This window comes from Sorex araneus, chromosome X, assembly GCF_027595985.1.
Source record: "Sorex araneus isolate mSorAra2 chromosome X, mSorAra2.pri, whole genome shotgun sequence".
NCBI classification, from domain to species: Eukaryota; Metazoa; Chordata; class Mammalia; order Eulipotyphla; family Soricidae; genus Sorex; species Sorex araneus.
In genome coordinates this window covers 358,777,103-358,795,982 of record NC_073313.1, presented here as the reverse complement: position 1 = coordinate 358,795,982, position 18,880 = coordinate 358,777,103, and the positions used below count along the sequence as shown (strand labels likewise).

At 51.2% G+C, this 18,880-nt stretch overlaps 1 protein-coding gene across 2 annotated transcripts; it reads right to left on the bottom strand.

The window, feature by feature from the left end:
• Window positions 1-1,068: 1,068 nt before the first annotated feature.
• On the bottom strand, window positions 1,069-17,290 carry FKBP1B (FKBP prolyl isomerase 1B). Of its 2 annotated transcripts, XM_055121717.1 has the most exons (4): window positions 17,113-17,286; window positions 11,778-11,825; window positions 2,937-3,049; window positions 1,069-1,696 (listed from the first exon to the last, which is right to left on the bottom strand). In XM_055121717.1, exons 1-4 carry the CDS (start codon window positions 17,147-17,149, stop codon window positions 1,568-1,570), a joined length of 327 nt encoding a protein of 108 aa, XP_054977692.1. In that variant the 5' UTR covers window positions 17,150-17,286; the 3' UTR covers window positions 1,069-1,567. The 2 variants fall into 2 exon arrangements, with proteins under 2 accessions (XP_054977692.1, XP_054977693.1); XM_055121718.1 differs by lacking the exon at window positions 11,778-11,825 and having other exon boundaries at window positions 17,113-17,290.
• Window positions 17,291-18,880: the final 1,590 nt, after the last annotated feature.

The window sequence follows — 18,880 nt, the reverse complement described above, 5'->3', positions numbered from 1 at the left end:
AGTCTATAGGATTTTACCACAATATATCTTCCTTAGTTCGACTGAAAAATTCTAAGTCTGTGGGATGAATGGGCAAGTAATACCTTGCAGGGCTGCTTTGAGAACGGTTGTTCATTTTATTTTAAAATACATAGTGGAGGGGCTGGAGCGATAGCACAGCGGGTAGGGCGTTTGCCTTGCACACGGCCGACCCAGGTTCGATCCCCGGCATCCCATATGGTCCCCCAAGTACTGTCAGGAGTAATTCCTGAGTGCAAAGCCAGGAGTAACCCCTGAGCATCGCTGGGTGTGACCCAAAAAGCAAAAAAATAATAATAATAAAATAAAAAAATAAAATAAAATATATAGTGGAGGGGCTGGAGCGATAGTACAGTGGGTAGGACATTTGTCTTGCAAGCAGTCGACCTAGGTTCAATACCTGGCATCCCATTTGGTTCCCTGAGCACTGCCAGGAGTAATTCCTGAGTGCAGAGCCAGGAGTAACCCCTGTGTATTGGTGGGTGTGACCCAAAAAGGAAAAAAAAAACATAGTGGAAAGCCAGAGACATTCCACAGCAGGCAGTGTGCTTGCGATGCACCTGAGTGCCTGGCACGGGTCTGATCCCCAGCATGTCATACGGTCCCCCAAGCTCCTCCAGAACTGATTCCTGGGTGCAGAGCCAGGAGTAAGCTCAGCCCCCTCCCCTAACTAGTGGGGACTGGAGAAAGCGCTCCACCGGCTGGAGTGCATGGTTTTGCATCTACAGAGGAGGCCCAGATTTGATCCTGGCATCACATGGCCTCCGAGCACAAAACCAGGAGTAGCCCCTGAGCCACGTGTGGTTCAGAAACAAACCAGAGGGCCAGGGACATAGCTCAGCAGCGCGGCACTTGACATGCATGTGTGAAGCCCTTGCTTCCATCCCCAGTATCCCCCCAAACCAAACCAAGGCCCAGCATGTTGAATATTCACTGTAGCTATCTATTCAGTGTAACGCTCTTTCCTGGCTAATGGGAAGGCCCGGAAGAGCTCCTGCTCTTCAAGGGCAAGTGACTTCAGTAGTCTTTAAAGCATTTGCTACTTCCAATAAGTACGACAGGAATTTGTCGAGCACAGAGCCTTTATTGTACAGATTTCCAGGAGAACACTGTGTAAGTCAGCAGCCAACAGAAAGTCTAAGAGAGGAAACGACAGCAGGAGCAGCCGGCTCCGGGCCCTGTGCACACGCCCTCTACACTTCATGTCTGAGCACCTTGTGCGTCTGGCTAACGTGAAGGTAAGGCAGTAGAGACTGTGCAAACAGTTGGTCCAGGTACCGTGATCGGGAGTGGCTACTACATGCATCACACAAAACGCACAACCGGCGATGCTCCAACCCGCAACTGAAGTTTCCTTAAGCAAAGATGTGTGTGAACAGTGATGAACAACAGAGGCGTGCGCCTTGGGCGGAGAGGATGGACAAGGCCGTGAGCAGCGAGGTTCGCGCACTGATCAAGAGCCCCGAGCGGAAGGAGCCGTCCCAGTGGCAGAGCAGGTGAGGAGGGCGAGCAGCCGCCGGCCCCAGCTACCTCGAGTTCCTTCCTGCCTTCACTCTAAGTTGAGCAGCTCCACGTCAAAGATGAGAGTGGCATTGGGAGGGATGACACCAGGGTGGCCCGTGGCTCCATATGCCACATCAGGGGTGCAGGTCAGCTTCGCCCTCTGCCCCAAGCTCATCTAGCAGGGATGGGGTGGGAGGGGGAGGCAGATGGGAAAGGAGAGAGAGGACCCAGCTTGATTTAAAAGGAAAAAAAGTAAGATAACTATGGCATTTCCCCAAACCGTCCGCATGGTAACTTTGGAGATCAGATGAATTTGACACTGAGAACGCTGCAGTTGTGCTAAGCCTTCGAACCATTGCCGGTGCTGCCTTGGATTGCGGGACTATTTCATGCACTGAGGAATCTCAAATCCATTCATCCACAAATAGTGAATGCGCGGACTAAACGCTTTGTGGTTGTTCTTCAGGCCTCTTTCAAAGAAGCCCAGTGAGAGGGTACAAAGAGCACACGTAAGGTACGTGACAGGAGCAAACTGGTGGAAGTGTGGACTACAGGGCACAGCACGTGGGGAGGTCAAAGAAACCATCTCTAATGGGACCCGAGCAATAGTACAGTGGGTAGGGTGTGTGCCTTGCAGACGGTGACCAGGTCCCATCTCCAGCATCCCATAGGTTTCCTGAGTCTGCAAGGAGTGATCCCTGAGCACAGAGCCAGGAGTAAGCTCTGAGCATCACCAGGTGTGGCCCCAAAACCAAAAAAGAAAAAAGAAAGAAAAGAAACCAACTCTCACGAAAACCCAAAGACCTCAGAGGCCAAGGAAGACGAACTTGAACCAGGACCCGTGCCCAGCAGTTGGCAGCCATCTGCCTGCCTGGCATCGGTGGGGCGATGTGAATAAATGAATTAAAAAATGTGATCACTCTTCAAACTGTCATTCATCATTTAGTTGATAGTTGTGTACCAAAGTCCTGCTTTTAATCACCTGTATTATGGTTATTATGTATGATATTAACATTTGGGAAAGCTGAATAAAATACTGAGTAGGGGAATCTACTATTTCTGCAATACTTTTACAAGTTTGAAGTTTTCTAAAAAGAATTATTTTGACCCCACCCCCCACCCCTACTCTCCTGCTCTCTCAGCTCGGGACAGCTGGCGCTCAAAGGCCTCCTGAGGCAGTTCTGGGCAGACCTGGAGGGAATGTGCTTTGGGTGGGAGCCCCAGGGACACAAAGGCAGGCGAGTGAGAGGGGTGGCGGGGCCCCGGGGGGCAGGGCTGCATAGATGGGCCCCGTGGCTTGGCTGCAGAGTCAAAGCCGCAGAGGTCTGTGACGGGGCGAGAGGAGCGGGCAGACTGTGAGCCCAGAGCCCGCAAATCCCCCTGAGAAGGGTCCCCCCTACTCCCCCTCCCCTTACCTGGGCTGCGCCCTCCTCAAACCCCTTGATGACTTCCTGCTTGCCGATTCTAAACTTGAAAGGCTTGTTCCTGTCCCGGGAGGAGTCAAACTTCTTCCCATTTTGGAGCATTCCTGTGGAGGCAAGAGCAGGGCGGAAAGGGACAGAGGTCCTGAGTCCACGCAGCGGGATTCCCGCGCAGCACGGCCACGCCTCTTCCGGGCCACCCTCCTCCCGTGGTCCAGCCAGCCAGGAGACCCCCTGACCCACTCCCCTCAGCCTGACGGCGCATCCAATCTAGCCCATCCCCCTGGGTGGCGGGGGTGTGGCTCTACTCTCCAGGACCCTTCCCACCCAGTCTTACATCTCTCTCACGCCCCTGTGCGGGAACCAACCCACATTTCTTTTTTTTGCTCCCCTCTTGGTTCTGTTCTCCCTCCTCTCACGCAGGGTATTTGGAGGTTTTCTGTTTGTTTGATTTGGGGTGCTGGGGAACTGAACCCAAGGTCTCACTCCTAGTATTTTTTTTTCTTTTCATGACAATTTGTTTTTTATTGACTTATTTTTATTTTGGTCTTTGGTTCACACCTGGCAATGCTCAGGGGCTACTCCTGGCTGAGTGCTCAGGGCCACTCCTGACGGTGCTGGGGTTTGAAGGGGATTGAAGTGAGGTCAGCTATGTGCAAGATGAACGCTTTCACCCCTGGACTACGTCTCCAGTTCATCATGCATAGGATGTTGGGGTTTTGGTTTATTTTTTTAAACACCAAATATGATTAATTTACCCTCTTGCTTAAAACATTTGAATGGGGGGGCTGGAGCAATAGCACAGCAGGTAGGGCATTTGCCTTGCACGTGGCCGACCTGAGTTCGATTCTCAGCATCCCACATGGTCCCCCGAGCACCACCAGGAGTAATTCCTGAGTGCAGAGCCAGGAGTAACCACTGTGCATCACCAGGTGTGACCCAAAAATAAGCAAAAAAATAAAATAAAATAAAATAAAATATATATATATATATGAATATACCATTTGAATAGGGCTGCAGTGATGGCTCAGAGGGTAGGGCATTTGCCTTGTACACAGCAGGTTGACTCCCAGCATCCCATATGGGGCCCTGAATACTGCCAGGAGTGATTCCTGAGTGCAGAGCCAGGAATGACCCCTAAGCATCTCCAGGTGTGACCCAAAAAGAAGTTTTTTAAAAAATAAGTTAAAACATTTGAATAGCTCCCAGGGCAGAATCCAAATGTCCACGCTGCATGCAGCCCCGTAAGATCTGCTGCTGTGAATCTGGGCTCCCTCACACTCTCCCCTCCCTTGCCTTCCCTCCAGGCGTGTTGAGGTCACAACTTTCTCAGATCCCTCCACACTTCCAGCATTAGCATGTCTCCTTCTCAGCCTGACAGTTCTGTTTCCTGAGGCACTTCAGCCTTGGATTGTGTGAATCTAAAATTCCTTCACCATGTGAAACCCAACTAAGGTCCACACCAACCCCTACCTTGCAAAGACCACGCTAAGTCACCCAGCCGGTAAGTGGACATTAAAGACATTGCTGATTGCTATGGGGTTTTATTGGGGGTCACACTCAGCAGTGCTGGGGGGAGGGTCATTCAGTACCAGAAATTAAACTTAAGACCTTGCACATGGCCCTCAGTGTGTGCTTTGCCGTTTGAGCTATTTCCCTGGCTCCCATGTGCTCTGTTATGGGTGTTGGGGGGTCGAAGCCAGTGTGTGCCACAGGCAAGGTCACTGCTGCGCTATAGCTCTGGCCCCAATATTCTTCATCTAAAGATGGACTTGCAGTCGGAGAGATAGTACAGCAGGTGGGGCATTCGCTTTGCATGCCGCAGACCTAAGTTTGATCTCTGGCATCCCGTATGGTCCCCCCAGCACCGCCAGGAGTGATTCCTAAATGCAGAGCCAGTAGTAACCCCTGAGCATCACTGGTGTGACCTGAAAACCAAAAAAAAAAAAAAAAAAAGATAGACTTGTTCAGTCCCAGTTTCTGTGTTCTGCTTGACTTCACCAACTTCAGGCAACTAGCTCTCCACTGCTGAAGTTCACACAGACCACGGAGACCTGATGCCAACTCACAGCATGTGATCGCCTTTTTTGTTGCTCCCGACAACAATTTTGCATTTGTTCATCAATTGCTCAGCTATCCACGACAAAAGTGAATCCTCACCCACATACACAAATCAATTCCAGATGAATTACAAAGCTGCTTATAAAAGATGAAATAACTCTACTTCAAAATAGTAGGAGACAAAGATTTCTCAGTTGAGCACAAAAAGTAGCAACTATAAAAGGATGAGACTGCAAGTAGAACTTTATTAAAATAAAACAAGCCTTCTGTGCCAGAGCAACAATACCATAGGTAAGGCACTTCTCTCACACATATCTGACCCAAGTGTAATCCCTGGCACCCCAGGTGGCCTCCCCGAGCCTGTCAGCAGTAATTCCTGAGCACAAAGCGAGGAAAAAGCCCTCAGCACGACTGGGTGTGGCCCAAAAACAAACCAAGTAATAAATAAATAAATAAATAAAACTCCAGGGCCAGAGAGGTAGGTCAAAGGGCTGACGTCAGTGCTCTGCAGGTAGAATCCATGAGTTTGATTTCCGGACCTACATGGTCCCTCTTAGCACCCCCAGTAATGACGCTGAGCTCTTCTAGGTGTGACTCAATCCCCCAAAAGACATAACAAAATAAAAAAACTTTCGGCCAACAGTCATAGAGATAGTACGGCTGGTAAAGCACATGCCTTGCACATGGGTTCTATCCCTGGCACCATATATGGTCCTTGAAGTGATGCCTAAATGCAGAACCAGGAGTAAGCCCTGAGCACTGCTGGGTTTGCCCCCTGCACCCCCCCAGAAGAACAAAAAACAATAAACCTCTGTTCAAAATATGCCAATTAAGAGAGTGAGATGGCTAGCACTAACATGAAAAATGTTTGGAATGGATTTAATGAGAGGCTCCCAATTGTATTTGTCCTAGAACCCCCTTTAAGAAAAAACAAAAATCATTCAGCGCCCCTGTGGAAATTTGCCAAGTTGAAGCTGAAAAACAGAAAGTGCCCACCAAGTGTACCAGAGGCTACCGCCAGCCCACCAGATTATCCCACTGTTCCCTTAGTCTTTGGAATTGTCTGCTTTGGGAAAACTGGGTAAAACCAACCAAACCCCAAGGATTCAGGGGCCAGAGAGATACTACAAAGGGTAAAGGTTAAGATACAGCACTTGTCTAGCATGTGACTGCAGTGATGACCTTTGTTTGAATTTTTGCATGTATATGGTCCCCTAAGTACACCAAATGCGCCTCCCAAAACAGAAAGGATGGAAGGAAGGAAGGCAGGAAGGAAGGAGAGAGAGTGAGAGAGAGAGAGAGAGAGAGAGAGAGAGAGAGAGAGAGAGAGAGAGAGAGAGAGTAGATCCAGAATGGATAAAGAACCTCTATAAGGGACCTGGCAGGCATGAGGCCTCGGGTTTGATCGCACTCAACCACCATGGCCTCACATGTCAAGTGTGATTGTCAACTGCCATTCAGCTGACTGATGCCACAACAAAGTGTGTGCAAGCACCAAAACTAAAGTACCTGACCCATGATGAGCCCCACACCTAAGCAGGTGACCCTGGGTCATCACAGTGACAACAAAAGGAAGGGAAGGGAGGAATTTTTATACAAAAATAAAGAAGCCACGGGGCTGGAGTGATAGCACAGCGGGTAGGGCGTTTGCCTTGCACGAGGCCAACCTGGGTTCGATTCCCAGCATCCCATATGGTCCCCTGAGCACCGCCTGGAGTAATTCCTGAGTGCAGAGCCAGGAGTAACCCCTGTGCATCGCCAGGTGTGACCCAAAAAGCAAAAAAATATAACAATAATAATAAGATAAAAATAAAAATATATAAAAAAATAAAGAAGCCAGTAAATCAATAAGAAAAGATACATGAGAGCTAATTAATTGATGAGCAGAACTGCACTGACCGTGGTGGGGGGAGAGGGTGTTGAGGCCAGGCACGGAGACAGCGGGGGAGGGAAGTGAACACTGGAGTTGGAACATTGCACACTCAAGCCTTTTCATTAACAGTTTTTTTTATCACAGTTTTTCAAATATTTTTTTTAAAGACAGTCTAATTTTTCTTTTCTTTTAAGGGAGGAGAGGGAATGGAAGAGGAGAAATAATCTAAGTTTCAACAAACAATGAGTAAACTAAAGGGACAAATCAAACGGCCAGGAAGCACATCACAAACGTACTCACTCGAGTTCAGTCTTGAGGGCAATGAAATCAAAACCACAAGGACAGCCAAAGAGATAATGGAGCGCCAGGTAAGGCACTTGCCTTGCACGAGGTCATGCAAAAAAGAAAACAACGCCACAATGACATACCACTGGGCACCCACCAGAGTGGGTCAGAAAGGAAACGAAACCAAGAAAGGGTTGAGTTCAGCAGCAAAGCACACGCCATCAGGCATGAGAGCAGAGCTCAACCCGACCCTGCCAAAACCAAAACGCAACAACAAATAAACATGCTTGAAAATATCAAGGGCTGATGAGGTTGTAGGAGAAAATAAAACTCTCACACTTTGCTGGAGGAAGGAGAAACCAACACAGCTAATTTGGAAAGCTGTTCAGATGGTGGAAGGTGAACACAGATCTTACCCCGTAACCTGGACGCCAACTTCCGGTATATATCCACCTGGAATGTGCATATATGTGCCACAAGAGAAATCTACAAGACAGCACAAAGCAACACTACTCCTGATAACCAAAGCCAATAAACAACCCAAATGGTTAGCTATAGTATATCCAGATCATGAACTAACTATACAGAAAAGGAAGAAGAATCCAGTCTGGATAAATCTCAGAGATAAATCTCACTTATTTTGTAAAATAAGTTGAATACAAAAGAGTATGTACACTATGGCTCTATGTATGTGAATTTGAAAAACAGGCAAAGCCAATACCTGAAGACAAAAGCCAGGAGAGGAATAACAGAGGAATAATTATAATAGTGGCTGGAGTGATAGCACAGCCGGTAGGGCGTTTGCCTTGCACGCGGCCGACCTGGGTTCGATTCCTCCGCCCCTCTCGGAGAGCCCGGCAAGTTATTGAGAGTATCTCGACTGCACGGCAGAGCCTGGCAAGCTACCTGTGGTATATTTGATATACCAAAAACAGTAACAACAAGTCTCACAATGGAGACGTTACTGGTGCCCGCTTGAGCAAACTGATGAGCAACAGGATGACAGTGATACAGTGATACAGAATTATAATAGTGAGATAATTATAATCATAGGCCAGAGAGATAGTGTGGGTAAGGCACTTGTTTTGCATGCTGTTGACCTGGGTTTGATTCCTGACACCCTAGAGTCGGTCCCCTGAGCCCCAATAGGAGTGATCCCTGAGTGCAGAGCCAGGAGTAAGCCCACAGCACAGCAGATGTCATTCAAAAACCGAAGTAATAATACTCAATGAAAGAATGACTGAGAGGTGCCATGAGGGAGACTCCTGGGCGTACTAAAAAAAAAAAAAATTGACACATTGATGTGTACTTGTTTCCATAAATGTGATCACAATGAAAATAATTGTTGAGGTATAAGACATAAATCCTAGATTCATACTTAATTTTGTTTGTCTTTGGGCCACACCCGGTGATGCTCAGGGTTGGGTCACTCGTGGCTCTGCATCCAGGAATCACTCCTGGGGTGTATATATGAGATGCCAGGATCGAACCTGGGTCAGCCGCATGCAAGGCGAGAGTCCTACTTGTTGTGCTATTGCTTCAGCCCCAACATTAACATTAAAATTAAACTTTAATTTTTAAAGTTTATAATTATGGGCTAGTTAGATATTACAGTGAGTAGAATTTTTTTATTTTTTGGCTTTTTTGGGTCACACCCAGCAATGCACAGGGGTTACTCCTGGCTTTGCACTCGGGAATTACTCCTAGCAGTGCTCAGGAGACCATATGAGATGCTGAGGATTGAACCTGGGTTGGCCGCATGCAAGGCAAATGCCGTACCTGCTGTACTATGGCTCCAGCCCCGTGGGTAGGATTCTTAACATGCAGATAACCTGGATTTGATCCCTGGCACTGCATATGGTCCCCTGAGCCAGGAGTGATCCCCGAGCATAGCTCCATGTGACCCAAACCCTCCCCCCAAAAGTTTATAAGTATCAAATCTTTTCTTAATCTACTATAAAGGAGGGGAATCATGTTCAAACAGAATGAAATAAAGAAAAGTGCCAGCGTAGTTTATTATGGACATACTATGGGACCTTTTGGGGTAAAAAAGGAAAATTTGGGGGAAAAATATTGTAATGGGGTCAGAGAGATAGTTCAATGGGCTGGGGGCATAGTTTGCATGCAGAAGCCCTGGGTTCCATCCCCAGCATCACCTGGTACCCTGAGCACTGTCAGCAGGAGCCCCAACAGCAGAGCTGGGAGTAGCCCCTGAGCACTGCCAAGCATGGCCACAAACAAATAAACTTGCAATGCATTTTGTTCCTAATTAATTGTTCCTATAATTCTGCTGTTAAAATATGGTGCCCAGTGATAGCAATGTAGCTCAACAGTAAAGTATCAGCCTCGCATGATTCCCAGCACCAGAAGGGGGAAAAGCTGGAGCCAGAGAGATAAAACGCAGGTTAAGCTTCCAACTGATCCTGGTTTAAGCCCTGGTACTGAATGTGGTCCCTGAACTGTCCCAGAGTAAGCCCTAAGCATAGCCAGGTGTGGTACCCACCTCCCACACAACACCCGCACAAAAGTCAAATTTGAGGGGCAAGGTAGATAACTGAAATGACTGGAGTACATGCGTTCTATGCAAAAATAGAGGCTCAGTCCCAGTGGTGGAGGGAAGGTGTAATGGTGGTGGGATGGGTGCTGGAATACTGAATCCCTGTAACGAATCATCATGAGCAACTTTGTAAACCACAGTGTTATATAAAGTGTAAGGGGAAAATTGAAAAAATAAATTGATTAAATTTTTAAAAAATAGAGGTTCAGGGGGCTGGAGCGATAGCACAGCGGGTAGGGCATTCTCCTTGCATGTGGCCGACCCGGGTTCGATCCCCGGCATCCCATATGGTCCCCCAAGCACCGCCAGGAGTAGTTCCTGAGTGCAAAGCCAGGAGTAACCCCTGAGCTTCGCTGGGTGTGACCCAAAAAGAAAAAAAAAGTTAAAAAAATATTCTCCCCCAGTCCTATGACATCTGCTGTCCTTCCCCAAATCAGAGCTCTCTGCAGCAGTGCCGCCCGAGGTGTATCCCCTGCAGGCTGGTGGGCTTCAGTGCAGACAGGGGCACTGTGAGCAGTCTGCAAACGAGTATCTCGCTTCCATAACTTGATAAGGACTGATCTGTCTGTAAACGTCAAGCAGACAAATCAATCCCAGAGGCCAGAGGCCCCCGAGGACGCTCGGGAATCAGGCCACGTCACGGGGAGCCCAAACAGGGCTTCATCCCTCTGACGTCAGTGGCTCACACGCCGATGTTGAGAAATACCCACACCGTCTGCTGAGAGCCGGCCTGGCACCTCACGCTAGCCCGGCAAATTGCTAAAAACGGCCCCATCTGAATGTGCCCTCGCAAGGAAACCAGCCCGCTGTCTGCTAGGTGGCTGTCCCCGTGCTTGCCACATTGGGGAGCAGGTCACAAGGTGGCCTGCTTCTCCCCACCCCCACCCCCCACCCCCCACCCTGACTCTGGGTCTTCTGGCTGGCTGCCTCAGGAACTGCATCCCGAGCTCCCAGCCACGTCCAGCCCATCCTCCTCCACGAGGAGTGTGGGGTCTGCTCCCCCTCACACCCCTGAGGAACCTCCAGTCGACTTGTCTCTTCACACCCCTCAGCCAGGGAAGGAGGTCATCCCCCCTCCCTTCCCTGGGCCCACACCCCCACCTGCAGCATCTGTGCACTGCAGGAGTTCTGTGAGAGGCGGCTGGGTCACACAGGTCCCCACAGAGAAAGCAGTTTGGAGGGGCCAGAGAGGCAGGACAGGGGGGAGGGCACTGGTCTTGCACACGGCTGACCCAAGGTTTGATCCCCCACATCCCATATGCACCTCACCAACTCCACCCCCTGCCTTGCTAGGAGTAATTCCTGAGTGCAGAGCCAGGAGTAAGCCCTGAGCATTGCCAGGTGTGGCCCCCAAAATAAAACCAAAAAAACAACTAGGGCCAAAGTGATCATACAGGGTATTTGCCTTGTAAGCGGCCGAACTGGGTTCAATCCCTGACATTCCATATGGTCCCCGAGCACTGCCAGGAGTAATTCCTGAGTGCAGAGTCAAGAGTAACCCCTGAGCATCATTGGGTGTGACTCAAAAAGCAAAAAACAAAAACAAACAAAGAAATCCAAACAAGGGGGGGGGAGAGAAAGAGAGAGAGAGGGAGGGAAAGAGAGGAGGGGAGAGAAAGAGAGAGAGAGAGGGAGGGGGGAAGAGAGAGAGGGAGAGAGGGGAGAGAGAGAGAGAGGGAGAGAGAGGGGGCAGGGAGAGAGGGGAGAGAGAAAGAGAGAGGGGGGGAGAGAGAGAAGCTTAAAGCAGGGTTTCCACACAGTACACAGCAGAGGCTCGGGCCCCACCATGCCCAGAGCAGAGGGAAGGACCATGGAGGTGTTGGTCAGATGGTTCTTAGTGGAAGAAGCGGGGAGGGGTTAACCCTGGGCACCCCGTGGACCATGCCCAGGACACTGGCAGGAAGACAGGGACTAGCTGGACAGAGGGGGTCGTGGCTGCTGTAGGTCTGAGGCTGGACCTGGCGGGCAGACCCACCCAGGGACACCTGGCTGGAGAGATGCATCCGGATGTGGTGGGGTGCGGGGGGCGGGGGACTCGGGGAGGGGGGGCACGGCCTACCTGTGTAGTGCACCACGCATGTCTGGCCCTTCTTGGGAAATGTCCTTCCTGCAAGGAGACGTGAGGACAATGAATGAATTGGGCACTGGGGAAAGGGATCTGGGAACTTCAAGTGTGCTAGGGCCCAGGTGTTCTGTCCCGTGGGCCACGTGCCCCATCCATGCAGTGGCTGAGGCTGGCCTCGGGCTCCCATCAAGCTCGAACTCGGTTCCCCTGCTCTCCTCAATGCCTCTCTCGCCCGTTTCTCCTGCTGTCTTTGATCCTCCTTTTGCCTTCCTCCATGCAGCCTACAGACATTTCCTGGCAACTCACTCTGCGCTGCAGCAGCTTCCAGATACACAGAGCGACATGCGAGTGCATGGTGAAAGGAACTGGGCATGGAGAGAACAAAGCTGCATACTTGACGGGCTCGGCTCCGAGCTCACGCCTTCCCAGCCAAGCCCTGAGCTCTGCTCCTGGGACCACAGAACAGAACTGAGCAGATTCTCATACCAGGGTATGAGAATAATTACATTCTTAATTATCAAAGATGAGGAAACGTAATTATTCACAAATATTTACCAAATACTTTTGCCAGGCTAGTGCCTAATTTCAGGAATGAAGTCATGAACCATCCAATACACACACACACACACACACACACACACACACACACACACACACACACACGTAGGACTGGAGCAATAGCACAGCGGGTAGGGCATTTGCCTTGCATGTGGCCAACCCGGGTTTGATTCCTCTGTCCCTCTCAGAGAGCCCGGCAAGCTACTGAGAGTATCCCGCCCGCACAGCAGAGCCTGGCAAGCTATCCGTGGCATATTCGATATGCCAGAAACAGTAACAAGTCTCACAATGGAGACGTGACTGGTGCCCGCTTGAGCAAATCATTGAACAACGGGATGACAGTGACAGTGACAGTGCTACAGTTGTCCTATTGTTCATCAATTTTCTGGAGCGGGCACCAGTCACATCTCCATGTGAGACTTGTTGTTACTGTTTTTGGCATATCAAATACACCACGGGTAGCTTGCCAGGCTCTGCCATGTGGACAGGATACTCTCGGGAGCTTGCCGGGCTCTCCAAGAGGGATGGAGGAATTGATCCGGGTCGGCTGCATGCAAGGTAAACACCCTACCGGCTGTGCTATCACTTCAGTATATACATATATAATGTATACACACACACACACACACACACACACACACACACATATATGGTCCATTCTTTCATGGCTTGTTTTGACTTTGTTTTTGTTTTTGGTCATACCCAGTGTGACCACTTGCAAGCAATCCATTGCTTAGAAGACCAGCTAGGGATCAAACCTGGTGCTCCCACATGCAAAGGATGTAAGCCCTTGAGCCATTTCCATCTCCCCAGTCCAAATCCCTATTGTTTGGGGGAGAAACAAACAATATTAAAAATCATTGAGTGTATGTGTGTGTGTGTGTGTGTGTGCGCGCGGTGTAATTTTGGGGATCAAAGCCAGGGCCTCCTTCAAACCCCTAAAAACATCCTCACAGACTGGAATTGGTTACCTAAAGACAATATGGACTATGATGGATCAAGAGTGACACAACAGTATCACAAGCTGTTTTAGAAAGGACAGTCCTGGGCCAGAGAGACAGTCCAGGGGTTAAGGCACTTTGCCTTGCATGCGGCCAACCCTAGCTCCATCTCTGATACCACCTCTAGTCTCCTGAGCAACGCCAGGAGTGATCCATGAGCACAGAACCAGGAGTAAGCGTTGAGCACCGTGGATGTGGAACAAAACCCAAAACTACAGAAAGGGCAGTCCAGAGAGGTCAGAATGGCCAGTGAGAGATGATGACATTCAGCTGGAGACTTGAGGGGGGAGCATCATGCCGAGAAAAGCCCTGCTTGCAGAGGCAGCAGCCAGAGTGCAGAGCAGGAGGCCGGGAAGGGATGGGTGCGTTTGCAGAACAGAAAGGAGGCAAGGTGCCAGGGAGAAGGGAGGGAGGAGAAGAGTGAGAAAGAGCCCATCAGGCAGGGCCTGGCAGAGCAGAGTGAACTCAAGTGCAGCAGGAAGCCACCGGAGGGGCTGGAGCAGAATGACATAATCCGAATTAAGATTTTATAAACTCACTCTTGCTGAGGCATGCGGGACGGCCGGCCCGGCGCCTGTTGCAATAATCCAGACAGGAAATCAATGATGGCTTGAATTAACAAGATGGCAGCAGAGAAGAGAGCAAAATTAGACAGAGACTGTTCTGGGAGAGAGCTGAAGGAGTCTGCTAACCGAGTGGTAATTGGCCCAGGATGAGAAGGAAGGGGCGTGAAAACAAGGAGCACGCTTGGGGTGCTTCGGTTGTGTGGGCAACTGGATGGATGATGGAGTGAATTCCCGAGATGGGGGAGACCCAGGAAGACAGATCTGTGCGGGTGGCAGCCTTCAGATGCGTAATAGACATCTGAGTGGAGATGGCATGGAGGCAGAGGGGGAGTCTGCACCCGAGCTAGGGATCTGGGTGGAATTTTAAAACTAGGGGGCGGGAAATAAAGCTCTCCAGGGGCTCAGCACTGAGCCGAGGGCATCAGGAAAACAGGAGAGAGGATCTGGCTAGACAGGGTCTCTGAAGATCAGTGCTTTGCCAGAGGAAGCAAAGAGAGATCATCCAGGAAGAGCGAATTGAAGATAGACAGAACTGGAGAGATAGTATAGGGGCAAGGCACCTATCTGGCAGGCAATAGGTCCCAGTTTGACCCCCTGGCACGCAAACAGTTTTCTAAGCACTGCCAGGAGCGATCCCTTGAGCACAGAGACAGAATTAATCTCAGCACCACCTACCATCTGGTGCTGAGACCCACTCACACCTTTCCCTGACCCCCACAAATAAAAGACAACATGGTTCATTGCCATAACCTTGGGGGCCTAGCAAATAGTACCCACTCAATAAATACTTGCTGAATAACTAGTATGTTTAACAACCTACAAGCAGTTGTTAAAGCTGGAAGGAAAAAGTTAGGAGGGAAGGGGCTGGTAGTGAGACATGAAGCTAAATCACACTTGGCCTGGAGAAGAGGGAAGATTCTTGTGGTGCGGGGTGAGGGGGAGGGGCTTGGCACTGAACCCAGAAAAGTGCACGGAGAGTACTTTCCCACTAACTTCCAAGCTCTCATGAAAACATTTACTGCCTTAACAAATGAACAACTTTGTAAACATTTTATTTAAATGATGTTTAAATAAAAAGAAAAGAAAAACCCATACTGCCTGGGCCAGAGAGACAGTACAGTAGGTTGGGCCCTTGCCTTGCACGCAGCCAATCCAAACTCCACTCCCAGCACCCGCTAAGCCCCACCAGGAAGTGCTCCCTGAGAGCAAAGCCCACAGTAAGCCCTGAGTACCTCCCAAGTGTGGTCCCCAAAATACCAAAAAGGGAATAGGCCTATTCAGTTCAATCCCTGTCACCCCACATGGGACTCCAAGCTTGCCTGCAGTGATTCCTGAGCACAGAGCCAGGAGTAATCCCTGAGCACTGCCAGGTGCGACCCTCCCCCAAAAAAATCAATAATAAAATATTTATTGCCAGGGAAAAAGGTATGCATAAGCATAAGCATCCGATAGCATCCTCATCTATGGTGGGGGAAATGAATGCAGGAGGAAGGTAGGAAGTCAGACAGGAGGCAGAGGAAGTAGGGGGACTAGAAGCTGGTGGCGGAGGCTGGGGAGATGGAGGCTTAAGATATGCAGAGGAAGAACTTAACAGGAAGGGGACTGGGAACACAGTACAGCGGGTAAGTGTTTGCATTGCACGCTGCTGCCCTGAGCTCAATCCTCAGCATCCCATACGGTCTCCCGAGCACCTCCAGGAGTGACCCCTGAGTGCTGAGCCAGAAGTAACCCCTGCGCATCACCAGGTGTGGTCCCCAAACCAAAAACCAAACAAACACAAACACTTAACAGGGGCTCCTCCAAGCGCTTGTCTGAGCAGGGAAACAAGCTTGCTGATGTTAAGGACTTGTCTGCAAATATTACTTGTACATGACAGGACCGACCAGGCTCTTTCATGGATTCAAGGGTGCAAGCAGAGGCCAAACTTCTTCAGGCTTTCCCAAGACTCATCTCCCTCAAAATGAAATGGGAGGAGACCGAATTTGGAAGCAACTGTGCTTCGTCTCTATTACCAACCCCCGTCAGACCCCGAGTTTGATCCCCGGCAGAGCATGTTCCCCCAGGGGAAGCCCCCACCTCAGAAGAAAACGGTCACGTCTCTGGCCAGAGAGTGACAGGAAAGAACACTGAAGGCAGAAATCTCTTGGTTGCAGGGAAGAGACAAGGGGCTCCAAGCCCGCAGGGCTCCAGGGCTGAGAAAATGGAAAGGGGGTGTGAGGGGGGAGGGAGGGAAGGTGGCTTCTGGGCCCCTGCAGCCCAGGTCCCCAACGCAAGCAAAGCCGCCTGCACCCCATGCATGCTCACTCGTGGGGACTACACTGTTCAACAAGGATCAGAGACGCTCCCTTTGGGGGGCGGGGGACCTGGGTGCCCGTGTGGGCTATATCTGACGTGGTTTGCCTGTCAAGCCTCAAAGGCTGGGGGTGCCTCTGTGGGACTGAAGCTCTGCTAGAGAAACGGCGCCCAGACCCAGGACACAGGGGTCAGGAACGGGTCCCAGAAGCCAGGACCTGCCGAGAGGGGTGCGGGGAGCGGGCGCGGGGGACAAGGGGACCCCGAGTTCTGCTGGAAGGGACCACCCAGGTGGGGGTCGCGCGGCTGCTGGATGCACGTCACGAAGTCACGCCCGAGGCCGGCTGCAGGTTTAAGTTTGGGGGCCGTCAGCGTGCAGACGAGCGAGCGAGCCCCGCGCCGGGCGGCGGCCGGGAGGCGGGCGGGGAGGGGGGCGGCGCGGACCCGGCGAGACGCAGGGGCGGCGGCGGGCGCGCGTCTCCCCGCCAGACCGGCTGGGGCGTGCGGGGCGCGCCGGGAGGGCTCGTCCCCCGCAGGAGAGCCCCCGATTCCGGGGCTCTCCGCGCTTTGCAGAGTTGGCCCGGTAGGGCAGGGACAGCGGAGTTCCAAGCCGCCCTGAGGAGTAGGAGCGGGGGAGAAGCGAGCGGTTCCAGCCGCGCCGGGGACACGCCAGGGCCCCGGGCGCAGGCGGGCCGAGACCCCCCACCTGCAGCCGCTGCCTCGATCCCTGAAAGAGAGCTGGTGGGGGACCGAGTCCCAGACAGAAGCCTAGCAATCCCGTCGGGGGGACTCCTCCTGCCGACCCGCGGCCCCCGCTGTGGGCTCCCACCGCGCCACCTCCCAGGGAGACCCCCAGACCGGCCGGCTCCGCCCCGGGACCCCTCCTCCTCTCCCGGCCCCGCCGCCCGGTACCGTCTCCCGGGGAGATGGTCTCGATCTCCACGCCCATCGCGGTCCCACTGGCCCCGCCTCCGAGGGTCCCCGCTGCTGCCCAGACCCGGCTCGACCCAGCCGCGGCCCCGCTGGCGCTCCGGCTGCCTCCCGCGCCACTGCAGCGCCGGAGGAGGTGCGGCTGGAGTGGGGACCTGCGCGGGGCGTGGCTAGAGGAAAGGGGCGGCGGGCGGGGCGGGGCGGGGCGGGGCGGCGCGGAAAGGTGGGGTCCGCGGGCGCGGCCGTGGGAGGAGGGAGGCCGCGGGGCGGGGGACCTGACTCCAGAGCCGGGTTAGACTCCCGATGGTTAATTCCCTGGCTGGGGAGGGTGGTGAAGGAGGCTTGTAGGAGCCCGTGCAACTACGCGTCCACCACTCATCCACCCATCCACCCATCCACCCGCCACTCAGGCGTCCACCCGTCCTTCCATCCATCCACCCACCTGTCCATCTATCCTTCCACCACTATCCATCTACCCATCCCTTCATGCATCAACTCATTATCCACTCACCTGTCCATCCATTCATCCATCCAGCATCTATCCATCCATCCTTCCATCCAGCCACCCACCAACCCACCTGTACATCCCATCCATCCATCCACCATCCATCCACCTACCCATTCATCCATTCACCCTTCCTTCCATCCATCTACCCACCACTCATTCTTCCATTCATCCACCCACCTGTCCATTCATAAATTTATTCATCCACCCACCATCCTTTTATCCATCATCTATCAAACCATCCAATATCCACCTATTCATCCATCCACCCACCCACCCATTTACCCACGCATCCATTAATACATTACTCATCTGTCATCCATCCATCTAACCACCCAGCCATTCATCATCCATTATCCATCCACCAACCCATCATTCATCCACCCATCCACCCAACCACCCATTCGTCTTCCATTCATCTACCCATCCATCATCATCCATTTATCTATCCATCCTACCTCTGCATCTACACTTCTACCCATTCCATCTATATATTTATCCATCTGTCTGTCCAACTTGCTATCGGTTCACTTGTTCACCTGTTGAGCACATTTATTAACACCTACTCTGTCTGCACTCAGCTCTGAGTTGTCAACCTCATTCCACTGACAGGGGAAGTGGCGGGGGCAACAAACTCAATACTTTAATTAGATGCACCTATTTATATAGAATTGAGAATGTTATGAAAGGCCTAGAGAGGTGCCAGGCTGCTAGGATCTGCAAGAGTCAGCTGGTGAGCTGGGGTGGAAAGTGGGAGATGAGAGGGAGAAAGAGTCATTGTTGACCCTTTCTGACCCACCTTTAAACTCCTCTTTACCATCCTGGAAATTTCTGGCCCCCACACCAATGGGTCAAGACAAAGAGTTCAGCCTTGGGATGCTACTTAAATTAAGACAAAATTGCTGTAACTAAGGAATTAAATTTTTGATGGATTGAACATAGTTTCAGAGTGAAATGATTAATGCAGTGGGATGAATAAAAGAATGAATGAATGAGTGAATGGGTTCTTTCCTGAACTTCACATCAGACCTTCTACTCCCACCTGAAAGGGAATACAGAAAAGTAATTTTGGAGGATGTAGTATTTGCTAGAAGAATGACTAGGAATCTACACACACACACACACACACACACACACACACTCACACACACATTCTTTCCTATATTGTTCCCCAAAATACTGTGGAGGTATAAGTTTGACGAGTAGCTTTGAAAGAAAAGCCCAAACAGAGATGTCCAGAGACAG